Source organism: Galendromus occidentalis, unplaced genomic scaffold, assembly GCF_000255335.2.
Source record: "Galendromus occidentalis unplaced genomic scaffold, Mocc_1.1 scf7180000077470, whole genome shotgun sequence".
NCBI classification, from domain to species: domain Eukaryota; kingdom Metazoa; phylum Arthropoda; class Arachnida; order Mesostigmata; family Phytoseiidae; genus Galendromus; species Galendromus occidentalis.
The window spans coordinates 1,021,168-1,034,379 of record NW_003805458.1 but is presented as its reverse complement, the minus strand read 5'-3'; the positions used below and the strand labels follow the sequence as shown (position 1 = coordinate 1,034,379).

The 13,212-nt window shown below is 50.3% G+C and overlaps 3 protein-coding genes and 1 long non-coding RNA gene across 4 annotated transcripts; 3 read left to right on the top strand and 1 right to left on the bottom strand.

The window, feature by feature from the left end:
- Positions 1 to 972: 972 nt before the first annotated feature.
- Positions 973 to 3,172, top strand: LOC100905682 (uncharacterized). The gene is made up of 2 exons (XM_003744569.2): positions 973 to 1,085; positions 1,252 to 3,172. Exons 1-2 carry the CDS (start codon positions 978 to 980, stop codon positions 2,440 to 2,442), a joined length of 1,299 nt encoding a protein of 432 aa, XP_003744617.1. The 5' UTR covers positions 973 to 977; the 3' UTR covers positions 2,443 to 3,172.
- Positions 3,173 to 3,947: 775 nt separating this feature from the next.
- LOC100905537 (uncharacterized) lies at positions 3,948 to 9,252 on the top strand. Its single transcript, XM_003744568.1, has 13 exons — positions 3,948 to 4,032; positions 4,673 to 5,065; positions 5,195 to 5,393; positions 5,557 to 5,663; positions 5,756 to 5,878; positions 5,961 to 6,200; positions 6,349 to 6,456; positions 6,533 to 6,665; positions 6,775 to 6,924; positions 7,009 to 7,249; positions 7,342 to 7,497; positions 8,989 to 9,088; positions 9,183 to 9,252. The coding sequence occupies exons 2-13, from the start codon at positions 4,689 to 4,691 to the stop codon at positions 9,250 to 9,252; spliced, it is 2,004 nt and encodes a 667-aa protein (XP_003744616.1). The 5' UTR covers positions 3,948 to 4,032; positions 4,673 to 4,688.
- Positions 9,253 to 10,575: 1,323 nt separating this feature from the next.
- Fdx2 (Adrenodoxin-like protein 2, mitochondrial Ferredoxin 2) lies at positions 10,576 to 12,151 on the top strand. Its single transcript, XM_003744526.2, has 4 exons — positions 10,576 to 10,799; positions 10,905 to 11,006; positions 11,287 to 11,496; positions 11,654 to 12,151. The coding sequence occupies exons 1-4, from the start codon at positions 10,758 to 10,760 to the stop codon at positions 11,726 to 11,728; spliced, it is 429 nt and encodes a 142-aa protein (XP_003744574.1). The 5' UTR covers positions 10,576 to 10,757; the 3' UTR covers positions 11,729 to 12,151.
- Positions 12,152 to 12,741: 590 nt separating this feature from the next.
- On the bottom strand, positions 12,742 to 13,212 carry LOC108864422 (uncharacterized). The gene is made up of 2 exons (XR_001951196.1): positions 13,155 to 13,212; positions 12,742 to 13,052 (listed from the first exon to the last, which is right to left on the bottom strand). It is a non-coding gene; the product is annotated as an uncharacterized LOC108864422 (long non-coding RNA).

The following is a 13,212-nucleotide window of genomic DNA, read 5'->3' as shown; positions in this document are numbered from 1 at the left end:
GGAGGGTCTTTTCCGAAAGTATTCGTATCGAGCTTTTAGACCCCTATATTGTAGCCTCTAGCCCCGTGAGCTTGATCAGCAGCTGAAAACGAGAAGTGTATTGCCTGCGCGGAGGCGGGGCGCTGAGCTCGGCTAGATTAAGCTCCGAACATTCACCGCGTTAGGCTCAAGCTTCCGGACCGCCCAGGACTTCATGCTGATGATCGGTGATGAGTGATGACAACCCACAGTTTCACCAAGTGTAGGGACCTACGGTAAATCTTGCTCTAAGCGGGAGCTCTCTGGCGCACTGAGGTCCGTCGCATCGGCCCGCTCCTGAAGGAGCCGAGGAGCTCGGCCTCGGCTTTCCCCGTCCTTAGTGGAAGACCTTGAATATCGCGCCGCCCCATGCTCCAGACAGCGAGTTCTCTTTATTGGTGTTCCAGAGCCGCGGCTCGCTCCGTGCAAGCTCTTGAGAATTTGGTTTGGATTTAGGTGCAGGCCGAGAAGTCGCGGCAGCTTGGTGGCCCCAAGATTCCGCTCGCGAACGCGCATCGCATCAAGAATGACATTGTCTCAACCTCATCTGTCGAGATCGGGCACTTTTACGTCGAGCAGCACGCAAGACGTTTTACTGAAATTGGCCATATTTCATCAAGATTCACGAACGCAGTTGAGAGACAACGTCAGAGGGCGTCGTATGACGACCCTTTCCATCTGAGGCTTCTCTCTCATGCAACGGGACAGAGTTTAGCTGTTTCTCGCTACCCTTTCCCTCCGAGGGCTTGCACTCTGTGAGAGCATTGAACGAATATAGCAATGTCAATCTACTACGTACTGTTTCGCAGTGAGTTTTCACAGGGCGCCAGGAGTCATCTGGTGTCTCCTGCGTAGACGATGATTGTGAAGTGCTACAGTTCGCGCTCTGAACAGCCCATCTGAGAGCGGAGTTGAGCGCGTTCCGCTGGCTGATCGTCGACTGAGTTGAGAGTGACAAGATGTTTTTCCTGAAGGCCAGGCCGGAGTCCGATTGGCATGGGGTGCGCGGAGTCAGCGAGATCACCGTGAGGCCAGAAATTTTCTACGAAGCCGACAGGGATTTTCAGGTGGGTCACTCCTCCAGCATAATAATTGTGAGTATTGCTTGAAAACATGAGCGTCGGATGTCGGGCTCAGAATCGCGTGTCTTCGGTGGATAGATGCGACATTAGGGCGGTCGGAAGACTCACGATAAAAAAGAAGTTCTTCAAGCGCTCTCGATGTCCTTTCCAGGATATTCACCATGATCTGGGTCTCGCGGAGGTGAAACCCCCAAAGCGGCGGATTAATTTCTTCATGAGAAGAAGGAAAAGTGCCAAGGGATCCGAATCTCCGAATAAAGATATCATCGCAGCCAAGCATGCACCAGATGTCAAAACCGAGACGAGCAACAAGAAGAAGGCGAAAAAAAAGTTTTCCTTCATGAGAAGCAAGACCATTTGCGACACCGAAGACGCCGTGAAGAACGACAACAAAACCTCTCCGGGGCTCATGCAGCCTCGGGACGACCCAAATGAGTTCAAATACTCGGATATTTCAACCTTCGTGAAAATCCAAGAGGTCGACGTGCCCAAAACCTCGTTCCTGAAAGTGGGCGATCTTAAAAGTTTGATGAACGCTGCTGGAGCGGTCCCGGATGATTCGCCCTGCCACATTTCTCCCCTCCGGGACTATGAAGGAACTTCAATATCAGACAGCTTCTCCTGGAAAACTGACACATGGAAGGATCCGTGGTGTGATCTACCTCAATCGCCTTCGATGAATTCGTCGGCTGACGATCGCTCGGATTCGCGGACAAGTTCTACGCTGGAAAAGCGTCGGAAACCGTTTTTCCCCTTCAGAACATCAGAACCCGCAAAAAATTCAGAGAAGCGTGGTTCTCTGCGGAGATATGGGAAAAAAGGCATCGATCTGGAGACGGCGAAACAGCTCAATCAGATGATTTCCTTGGTGGCTTCGGAGGAGTGTGAAGACCCGTGGGAGGATTCCTGGAATCGGTGGCAGAGCTCAGATACTTTCACCGCCGAGAGCACGTCGGAGAGCGAGCGGATGACACCCGAAATAAAAGGATGGGCCGATTTCTCGATCCTCCGCGACCCGCAGCAGATCGCCTCAACGGCTGCAGGCGACACACTCAGATGTCCATCGGAGCGCTTGATGAATACGTCAAGAGATTCGACCGAGAGCATAGCGTCTCACGACAACGTGCCGTCCCTGTACGAGAAAGATCCCTCGCTCCGCTCCCATTCTGCTTCGGACACAAATCAGAAACGTCAGAGGCCCCGGAGCTGGTTCAGATCTACATCGAAGCACAACGACCACAGCAACGTGTTCCAGGAAGCTCAGACATTGTTGGATATCCTGCACGAGACTTTCCCAGAACAGGAACTCGGTTCTCCCGATACGGATCTGAGAACTGTCTGAATCCGTCCCGGAGTATATCAGACGCCTTTAAAAGGACTTTATCTAGAATCTGCGCCACAGAACGGACGCCATAGTTTACGTGAATCGACCTCGCAGTGGCCGTCACCGATCGACGCCGCACTATTTTCGATGCATTTCTCTCCCGAATTCCATGCTCCGTGATCGTTTATACTAGAATGGTGTCTTTGGATCTATCTGATTATTTTCTTGAATCATTGAGGGGGGCCCTCCGAATGAAACACATTTCGGGGGCAGATCGAGTTTTTGAAACGAAAACCCCTTGCGCCAGATCGCGTGCTCCGGCTAATCCTGATGTCTTCGTGAGGGCTCCTCAACTAATCAGAGCGGACTGGAATCTCCGGACTCTAGGCGGTGCTCGATTCATGGGACTAACGATCCGCCGCCGAGATCGGGTCGACTTCGATTGTCAGATTGTTGAGATCGCGGTAGGATCACGTGTAATGGTATTGTGATTTTGAAAGTGCGTTCCTGCCATATATGTGCTCCGTCAAGCATTTTCTGTCTTGAAGAAGTTTTCAACTAAGATTTAGTCCTGGTCCTTCTCGGGAACTTGTCTCCTACATCGATTCTAAGAGGAAGCATTTTATTGATATTATCGCTGATTGAATCGTTGTTCTATCAATTTTTCCGCCCCCCATAGGGAAGCCTAACTATTGGACTTGAACCACTTGAGACCTCGGGGAAAACAGGCGCTGACTCAATAAAAGAAGCGATGCCCCATCATTCCGTCTCTTCCGAAGCTCTCGATAAGTCCAAGAAATCTGAGTGCCGTGAATATTCCAGGGATAGGCATGCTCTCCTTTCACCTGTTCGCCGGGAGCGAGGAGGCACTCGCGAATCGGGAAACGAACTTTCGTCATCACCTGCAGTGATTCGATGAAGATCGCTCCCCCGGATGATGATCGCGGATCTCTTCCCACAAACTCGGATTTATTGAGAAGTCTTCTGTCGAGAGCATTTCGAGGCAACATGGCTCGCGACCATGCCTGAGATCCCGGGACATTCCCTCCGGGAAGTTCCGTCTAGATATGACAAACCCTTCTAGAGGATATCACCGGCGACTAGAGCGAGTCTCCCAGAATTCTCCGCGATTCGAATCACTGTAGCGCGGTCACTGCTCACATCTTGGGAGGGAGTGCCGGTGCCACATCGAATTCAGACTCTTAGATATGTTCTCTGCTCTGTCTCCCGAATTTCCGATTTCAGAGCTCGAGCTCCACCACGTCGGAGTCCGCATGTAGTTCCAGCAGCGGAAGCGAAAATACAGAAGCCGAGTCCAAGGGATCAGCAATGCCAACATAGGATTAGGTAAAACTCCCGGCGGAGTGTCTCCCACACGACCATATTTCAAGTTTTGGCGCGGAAAGTGAATGTCTCTCCGCTGTTCTGCCCATCCCGTGAAGGTCCGTCGATTAGGACATAACCAACGGAAGGAAGGGGCCAACCCGAGACAGTAGAAAAAACAAGAGCAGTAGCAGCTGATGCGCTCAGCTGTTTGAACATAAGCCCATCAGAAAGTGCGTTCTCCTACCAAGAGATTGAAAGTGAGGACCCGAAATACAGAGCAGGGTTAGTAGCGGCTGTCGCGGAGCCCTTTGGTATATTCCGGAGGTGCATCGGATCCCGCTTCAGATTCCATGCGATCATGTCGAAAAGCGAGAAGCAACTGACCTCGAGAACATTCTACGACGTTAATGAGCGCCGCGCTCCGAGCTTCCAAACTCGGGAATACTAACGGCGAATCCCTCTCGTACTCGGCAGTCTTTTACTTTGGGGGTGTTGTCCGCATTAGATTCTCTGCTTCAGACTTGTGTCAATCAGCTTTCTCTTCTGAACGGCCTTGAAAAATCTGAAATTCATCTATTCGGAAAAAAGAGCCAGACTTCGAAAAGCTCCCCTCGATTTCACCCTCGCCGATATCCTCTTCTTCAACGAGACTATTGCTATGCGAGCCCGCGATGAATCTAAAAGTCTCTCGGGAGATATGGAGGGATTCCTTGCGAGTTCCATTGGTGCTTCCCGTGTGCTACCTGCTGAAGTCATAGATGGCGCATGCGCGATAGACTCCATGAGAAAATATTCTCGTGAACTCTTTGTATTTACCCTCAATAAACTGAATTCTATTCGGAAGCGAGGTTCGACTGCTGTACTCCGAGGCAAAAGACTTGCCGTGGCTTAAACCCCTCTCTTAGTGAAACTCGTCTTTCAGGGTTTGTCCGCTGAAGATGAAGCACCGCAAACGGAAGTCCTCCCACGAGCCGTTTGCGGAATGCCATGAAGCTTCTCGCAAAAGGAGGACACTGCTCAGCTCCCATGGGTTTTTCGATAATATCCCCATTGACATATTCGCCCAGATTTTCTCCTCGCTCTCGGTGCAAGACCTGTTCAGATTGCGAGCTGTGAACAAACGCTTCCAGTACATGGTGGATCTGTACCTATCTCATACAACCTCGGTGTCTTTCTGCAACGGTGGCAATCAATGGGATTTCGCCAAGGGAAACGTGCACGACAAGAATGTCATACGCATTTTCTCATTTTTCCCGAAAGTTGAGCAAATCGACGGGCTCTACTTCGAGAACATCAACTTTAGAAGAGTCACCAGGTCGGATCTGAATTCTGCCTTGGTTTGAATACCTTATTCGATCATATCCCGCTGGAAGAGATGCCTCCTCGGTCGATCTTCTCGCATTGTCCTGCGAAATCGATGACATAAGAATGATCCCCATTGTAGATCTCAATCTCGCGCCGGGTACCTATCGTACCGAGGGCTCCTGGTCGCCTTCAAGAGTTTGCAACATCTCAAAAGAATTTCAACCAATGACATCGCATTAGCCTCGTGGATGATGTCAACTTTCCCCTCGGTATTCGTGGATCTCCGATTCAGTGGACGAGTTAAATTATTGACGACCCCGATCAATATCCCAAAAGACGTGAGTCATACCATTGTACATCGCTCTCCGTCGTATGGGATTATTATTCCCTGGCCTAGCTCTCGAGAATTCTATTTATTCTCTGTATATTTATCGGCTCTCGGGAGGGAGCGTGCTGTGTTCTCAACCTAACCCAACCTAACTAAGCCCGAAAAATTCGCAGGTCGCGAGCAACAAATTCTGGTTGGTCAATCAGACGCTCCCGCCGTTCCCTCTGCGGGGCGAACATATAGAAAACGTAGTTTTCGAGAATGTTTCGCTGAAAGGACGGTGAGTCGGGCGAGAAGAATCCCGAGACATGTACCGACGCAACTTGAAACGTGCTCACATTCCCCATTATGACATATGATAATTTCCCGCAGACGCTCGACTGTGGAGTATTTCAGTATAGAATGTCCGAAACTCAGAGAAATGGCTCTCCGGAGGAACTGTTTCGACACAATAAGCAGCACTTTCACCTCCAGGATACTATACTCATTAGCAAGGTTCGTTCGAGTGCACTCTCCTGCAATCTTCTCGAATCATTGTGTTGAGGCCACGATCTCATTGAGTCCCCGTGAATTCCAGGTGCCAATACCTGGAAGTTCTAGAACTCGCGAATGTAGACTGCACACCAAATGATCTCGAGCTGGCGATTCTGGAAGAAACACGTGAAGGCCATGAACCATTCCGACACCTCAAGAAGCTAATCCTAAGCGAGTGTGAGATTTTCTCCATGGGAGATATCGCCCGGTTGATTTTCGCCTGTCAGGATTCACTCACAGAGTTCCGGATGGATCCTACGTTCTGCACATCTGCATTGTTAAGGTGTGTGAGAGGGAGGTGCTCTGAGATCTGAGCTCTCTGCCTAAGTTGATATCGAAAGTCGAATCGAAGCGATGGAGGAATGAGTCTACATATACATCTCGGAGGTACTTCATCCGAAAGAAACCTAATCGACGATCTTGACGGCCAGGGTGCTGAATGCGAGCGGAGTGAAATTCGAGAAAATGGATTCCCTACATATCGGCTACTGCGGACACGACAGTCTCCCATGGGATATGCCGTACGACGCATTCTGCAGGTAGGTTCCGCGAACCACCGTGGCAAGCGTTGAGGAGAAGGAGTTTCAGTACCACCTCTACGATTTCTGATTCCAGGATCGATGACGACGACATAGGCCGATTGAACCAAATGTGTCCGAACCTCCGTGAGCTGAGCTTGAGAGGATGTCCGTTCCTTCAAGACGCAAGGCGGTGGAAGGGCAAATGGGAGCGCCTGAAGAACCTTCAGGTTCGTCCGTTGAAGAGTATTCTAGCGCTCAGCCGTGAACCTTTATTTCAATCTCATGGGATATAGTTCCCGAATTCCTGTGAACGATCTCGAACGTGATCCATTCCAGGTGGCATATTGCGGTTCGTTGGGGCTCGACACCGTTATTGAATTCGCTAACAAAGAGTGTACCAATCTCGATCATATATCATTGCATTGCATAACTGTCACGGGAAAAACCGAGATGTCTGCGTCAGTAAATCACGCTATCGCAGACAAGGTCAGGGAAACCCCATTTTGTCGGAGACGAAATGCTGAATGAGCTAGCCGGACCGAAAGTTTTCACGATCGTCAATTTTTACAGAACGCCGTTCCTCTGCTCTCTAGTCCGCGGAATGCTCTCTGTTCGCCTCCGTTAGCGAACTCTCAAGGGAGCGGGAGCAAAAACACTTCGGCCGGAAATTCATCCATGAAGTCCGATGAGGTGTCCCGGATCGACCTCGAAGGAAAATATCTCAATTCGGTCTCCATTGTGAAATGTGCATTCACGCACTTGAGTGTGAACAATGCTCTAGCGTCTAGGAAGGAGCCGCTTCTCGTTCGAGGTAATGAGTTCGTAGCGAGCTATATCCGTACTGCCCGCATCGAGAGTGCCCGGGTCGTTCATCAAGAGTCTCATTCTTGAATTCACCCACAGTGGGACATTGTCCAGAGTTCCGCTCTATAGAAGTGCCGAGTCGGGAATCGCCTCCATTGGAAATGACTCTGGTGGAGTGTCCTGAATTCAGCGAAGGAATCGCGTCGCTACCCGGAGGTAGCATTGTGTTAACAACGCCATCTCCTAAACTCGAAGGTGCGCTGTCATTGATTTCTCCCTCAAATCATTCGATTCGCGGTTTCCTCTCCGATTTGTGACCTCCTTTTTAGCTGAAAGTTCCACGGGATGCGCGATCGAGCTTCGGTTGTGCGCCCGCTTCTTCCCCGTCGCATCTAAGTCTAGCGTCCCGCAATATCTGCGTCCCGCCAACGAGACCTATCCGAGCCCAGATGCCCGGCTGAGACGAGCAGTTTGCACGGAATTCCGGACGGAGGGTGGTATCCCCCTGAAAATAAGCTCAACCAGACAAACCATAAGAAATTCCTTCATCTGTCCCGACACTGGCCTCTCAGAGACTGTTGCGATGGCTGCATCTGGCTTTAGACTCGACCTCGCAGGATATTTAGAAACTCAAAAGCGGAATCAAAGTCCTCGTTGAGCAGTCTTTGAACATGCCTAAGAGTCTTTGGGCTCTTGAATTTTTCGCTTGGCGCTGTCGAATGCCGCAGCCTGCGCCTCGAGGTCTCTCTGGAAGGCCGGGACACGTTTCACGATATGCTATCATTCAATTGACAGATCTGCCCAAAACCAGAACGATGTCAACAAAATACGGGCATTGCAATCAGACGTCAGCTTCCTATCGAGAACAGTCAAAAAGTGTCGCCACTCGACTTGTCACAAAGCCCATCAGAAAACTTCGCACGTCGCGTCGAGGCTAAATCAGACGCGGATCTCGCCGACAGATCACGTTTGCAGAGGATTACCTGACATTCACGGATTGCCTCGTTTCCGCAGAAGAAGGTGTCGTAGACGTTGTACCTACTGTTGTTAAACTCTAAGATCAGGCTCATCGAGAAGGAAATCGTTCAAGGGGGAAAAGCGAAGAAGAAAGACCAACTGTTCGGAATCAAAATCCTCCCACACTTCCGATATTCGGTATCCATGGGCTGCAGAAAGACCGCTCCAAACGAAAGAATTCGGCCCTCGCTTACCCTCCCGTTTCAAAGCTGATACGATTGACGGGTTGGAAAACCCGGTGTCAGACGATGGCAATCTCTTGCCCTCATCTACTAAAGACGTTTTTTCGGACCTCCGATGCGTGAATCGATCGAGTGATTGGGCCTCCGATGGGTCGAGCGTTCTCTAAGATGGTATCCGAACCCTGGCAATCAAGAATGATCGATCCATGAATCGAGCTACCTGAACTAGCCCATGACGCGATTCCTGACCCGAATATTCCGAGACATTTTTAAATTCATCCTTTGCGCATGGGTCGAATTTCCCTCAGAGTCTTCGTCGTAGGAAACTTCCCCCATCGATGACGTCCGCAGCCGAGCGCGACAAAATTTTTCGCTGCATCCTAGCCTACCTCGAAATGCGATATCGTAATATCTGCTTGCTCGTTAGCCTCCTCGCTGCCGGTCGGACATCACCGAGGAGCGTCGAGGAACGATCCATTGTTCCCATGCAACGCGCAATATATCGACACCCTTCGGTCAAAATAAGACAATCGTTCTGCGTTTACAGACTTCCAGTGGCCTGAGAAGTACATCGTGGACGCATCGAGCTCCGCGGACCTTTGGACGACTTTGGACAACATCCGCAGGAAAGTCCGAGACCCTTCATGGTGAGCCTCTGATCATTTTCTCCATGAGTCATGGGCTTTCTCTGATGCGTAGATAGGGCGAGTGATGAATCGCAACTCTCAATCTGCTCCCTAGGATCAGGACTCGAGGCGAGCATCAGAAATCAGTCGCTGTCGTCGTGGCATCGGCGAAAGACATCATCTAGGCCGGCAGGGAACATTCCTCCGAGCTTACACTCTACATCCTCGGGCGTGATCGAGAAAAGAAGATGCTGTTCCCATGATCACGGTGATTCCTGACGTTCCACCCACACGAACCAATGATATCATGACCTGTGAATGTACCCTGCACTGGGTCCCTGAATCGATCAAGCAACCAACCTAGCTAACTATGAACAAACCTACCAAACCTCAGCGTTGTTGTCTACCTTATATGTAATATAATCAGTGATGTACACATGTAAGTCCAGCTCCTAGAAAAGCCTTTGAATTATTATTGACAGGAGATGTGATATGAAACTGAAGGGGTTCACTGAGGCATTCTTATATTAAACCGTTTCGCACAGTTCGGCGACTTGAGCTCCCTGAGAGGAATCAGACGCGCGGTAGTTATTTGCTGTTTTCCGATTGTAGAAAGCGTTGAGATTCCATGAATCGTTTTTGATATAAATAAGCTGATGAACAGAGCTTCCCCAGTTGGGAATATTCCATGGAATAAATGCGAATACTTGAGCAGTATGAGAATGATGCGCTTCATTCCATCTATCGGACCTTGTCCTTAAGACCCTGCTTGAGCTCACAGGAACACGCCCGGGAAGGGGCTCGAGGGGCGATTGGTGTTGATCTGGAGCGCTGCGGTCGCCTGTGCATGAGCCAAATCACCCCAAATGAAGGCTCAAAAGCAGACTCCCATCCTGAACTCACGGATTTTGACAGGGCGATGTTGCCGCGGTGTAAATATTGATATGCATGACATTAGGAATTCCCACAGCCAGAATCAGCCAGAATCAGTCCCAAACCCTTCTTCTGGAACGGAAAACGACATCGCTCACGCGTTGGCCCCCGGAGAAGGGCTTTGAATGAAAAATGATTCTCCGTCTCGGAAATGACCTGTTGAGTCATGTCGGGCGATAGCTGACCGGATAGCCTCGTCAGATTGGACTCAGCGCTGCTCTGCCTGACAGTGATTCCGATCGCGGGAGCCGCGGTATTTTTCTCAGCTCACCAAGATCTCTCCCATCAATAAGTTCGGCCCGCTTTATCGGACCAATGACCCGCCTGATTGGGCCATCCTAATCCCTTCTCAAAATGTAGTCTTGTACCCAATCGAGCGCGAGACTTCGACTTGGAAAAGGTCAGAATTTCCGAATAGAGCGACATCGGCTCGGCAGCCTCAGGACAGCCATGCCATCAAGAGCGTGGAGCTTTCTCATCGTTTCACCGAATTCCGTGGCCCGATTGGTGATATGAGCGCTTTCGTATCGGGCGACCAGGAGACCCACGGTCTCCATCTACCACCCGTCGCCACCACTGTTTGGAGGACAACTTAAACACGCGAGTGTGCGCCAGTGTTCCAAAGCTGTTCTCAGCCGGAATCTCAGATCTTTTTTCCTAATTTGTTACCTTCTCTGAGCAGGATAATCTCCGTTTCGGTGTTCCACCTATCGCCCAGTGACCGTTGAATCCGAAACGGATCGTATCTGGATTCAGAATGCTTGCTGCGCGTAAATTTCTACAGATAGCTGCACTGCAGGTAGCTAGAATGGTTCTTGGCCATGTGAGCTTCGGAAATGTTTGATGAATGTCTCCGGAGCTGATTCTGTTGTGCCTGATGTCCTGAAATGGTGTTCCTCTGCAGACGCGGAACTTCCATCGGATGACTTTCCCGCTACTCAATAAGAAAGAGTTCGAAGTAACTTTCGTTCGAGAGTCCGGAGAGAAAATTAAAACGAAGGGCAAGGTTAGTTTCTTTGTCAGCTCTTCCCGGAATCGAGGCTGAGGTCTAACTAGATAACACCGCAAAGACCGGGCGTCAGTGTCATCGAGACTTCGTCCGGTCCGCTCATATCTGTGAGCGGCAAGTGCCTCGTGCAGAACCTGATCCAATGGATAAGATAATGGAATTGTGGGTTCATTCCGTGAGCATTTGCTCGGCGGATAATAAATTCTGCTCAAGGTAGGGGAAGGATTGAAGTCCACTGAGTTTCGATGGTACTCATACAGCGTCTCTTTTGCGGCAGGTCGGAGACAGCCTTTTCGACGTGATAGTCAATAATGACATAGATATCGACGGTTTCGGAGCTTGTGAGGGAACCTTGGCGTGCTCGACATGTCACCTAATATTCAAGCCTGAAGACTATGAGAAGCTCAACGAGAAACCCACAGACGAAGAGCTCGACATGCTGGATCTTGCTTACGGGCTGACAGATACTTCGAGATTGGGGTGCCAGGTGAGACCTCGATCCTTTGAGCTAGCGCGGAATGCTCGTTCATTCGCTCGTGGAACATTCCTTCATGTGCCACGACGGAAAACCCGATGTCACGCTCGTCTTCCCTCTATTCGCTGATAATCATGTACGAGCATTGAGGCATTTCAAAATTTCCCAGGTGTTCCTCACCGAAAAAGAATCTGGAATGGAAGTTAAGGTTCCTGCCGGAGTGAACGATCAGAGAGCAGCGTGATCAAGATCAGTGTCGATGACGACAGTCGATCTCCAACTGTCATTGTGTGTCGATCACAGCAGTAGTACAAATGATGCCTTGACGCATAAGGGAAATCAGCCGCGGAAGCTGGTTCGAGCGACTATTTCTGGTTGACTGTGAAGTTTTGTACCGACGATGTAGGTTATTTTCAAATTCTTGCTTTTGAATCACGTGAGCGCGGGAGTGTCAGATTCAGCCGGAGTAAGGTCCGACTCCAGAGGGAAACCACAACGGCGCATGGAAGGTGATCTAGATACCGACGGAGTGTCACTCTTAGCTGTACATAACTCTTTCCGAGGAATTCATCGAGAAAAAATCGACTCAAAGATTTAGGAGAATATTAATCAATCAATTTCGCAAATGTTGGTTTTCTGGAGACCGGAGAATATAATAAAAGAAAGTTGTTTTCCGATAAGGAGACCGTTGCATCAATCGCCGACTGAAGACCTGTATTGAACCATCGCACTATCGGCTGACGACCAACTGGTCATTTTTAGAGATAATGCTCTCTCACTTGGATGCCGGACTCGACATCGGGGAGACTTGTTGCGCGTTGCCTCTTCGCTGGGCCGACTCCTCATGGCAATCAAGATTTTTCTACACTCCGCCTGTCATCCTAGCATCCGGTAGCGTTGACGTTCCCACCGAAAAGAAAATTTGGAGGATGAAAAGTCAATCGTGACTTCCTATCCGAGGGCAGAACCTCTACTGTTCTGACAGTGAATCAATATCGCCCAGTAGGGGGAGGCGACCCGAATGATCCTACCTGAGGATTGCGGTCATACTCGGCTCTTCCCCGAAGTCAACCATCTTTGTGGAATACTAGGTCTTGACGCCCCGATGAGGAGAGCTCCCCGCCGCCTCCTTTGTTCGCGAGGGAGAACTCGGAATGTGTGGATAATCGGAATCGCGAGAGAGGACTCAAACTGTATGGATGATCAGAATCCTCCGCACAGGGTCTGTGAACGATGTCGGCTAAAAACGAGCCCACGAGTGAGTTAATGCACAGTTTTATTCACATCAGTTTTTAATGCGTGATTCCCGGACGATGGTCAGTAGCAAGGATCAATAACGGGCGCTATCGTTTGCCCAACGGTGGAGGGGTTCACTTCTTGTAGACAACCGAACCGTAGGGGACTCCCGACCAGGCGTAGTTGGCACCGTAGAGTCCACCAACACCGTTCCATCCAGCGGTGGCTACGGGAACGGAAGCAACTCCACCCCAGGTGGGAGCTCCGCCCCACGCTCCGTAGAGGACCTGAGCATTGGCGACGGCGATGAGGGCCACGAGGGCAACGAAGACCTGTGAATATGAAGGCAAGCGAGCGGTGAGACCTGGGTCAGAAAATTTCAACTCTTGCTGGATTGAGAGCAGTAGCCTCGTGAGCGATTGAGAGATACTCACGAAGGTCTTGAACATGATGAAGGAGCGTTGGTTTCGAGGTTTCGATGCCCTACCCGGA

Bases quoted from the DNA above. Each gene is read 5' to 3' on its own strand.
- LOC100905682 (XM_003744569.2), top strand. From the start codon at position 978: ATGTTTTTCCTGAAGGCCAGGCCGGAGTCCGATTGGCATGGGGTGCGC. The intron at 1,086-1,251 runs GTGGGTCACTCC...TGTCCTTTCCAG, and splicing joins AAGCCGACAGGGATTTTCAG to GATATTCACCATGATCTGGG.
- LOC100905537 (XM_003744568.1), top strand. From the start codon at position 4,689: ATGAAGCACCGCAAACGGAAGTCCTCCCACGAGCCGTTTGCGGAATGC. The intron at 6,666-6,774 runs GTTCGTCCGTTG...GATCCATTCCAG, and splicing joins AGCGCCTGAAGAACCTTCAG to GTGGCATATTGCGGTTCGTT. The intron at 9,089-9,182 runs GTGAGCCTCTGA...TCTGCTCCCTAG, and splicing joins AAAGTCCGAGACCCTTCATG to GATCAGGACTCGAGGCGAGC.
- Fdx2 (XM_003744526.2), top strand. From the start codon at position 10,758: ATGCTTGCTGCGCGTAAATTTCTACAGATAGCTGCACTGCAG. The intron at 10,800-10,904 runs GTAGCTAGAATG...GTTCCTCTGCAG, and splicing joins TACAGATAGCTGCACTGCAG to ACGCGGAACTTCCATCGGAT. The intron at 11,007-11,286 runs GTTAGTTTCTTT...CTTTTGCGGCAG, and splicing joins AAATTAAAACGAAGGGCAAG to GTCGGAGACAGCCTTTTCGA.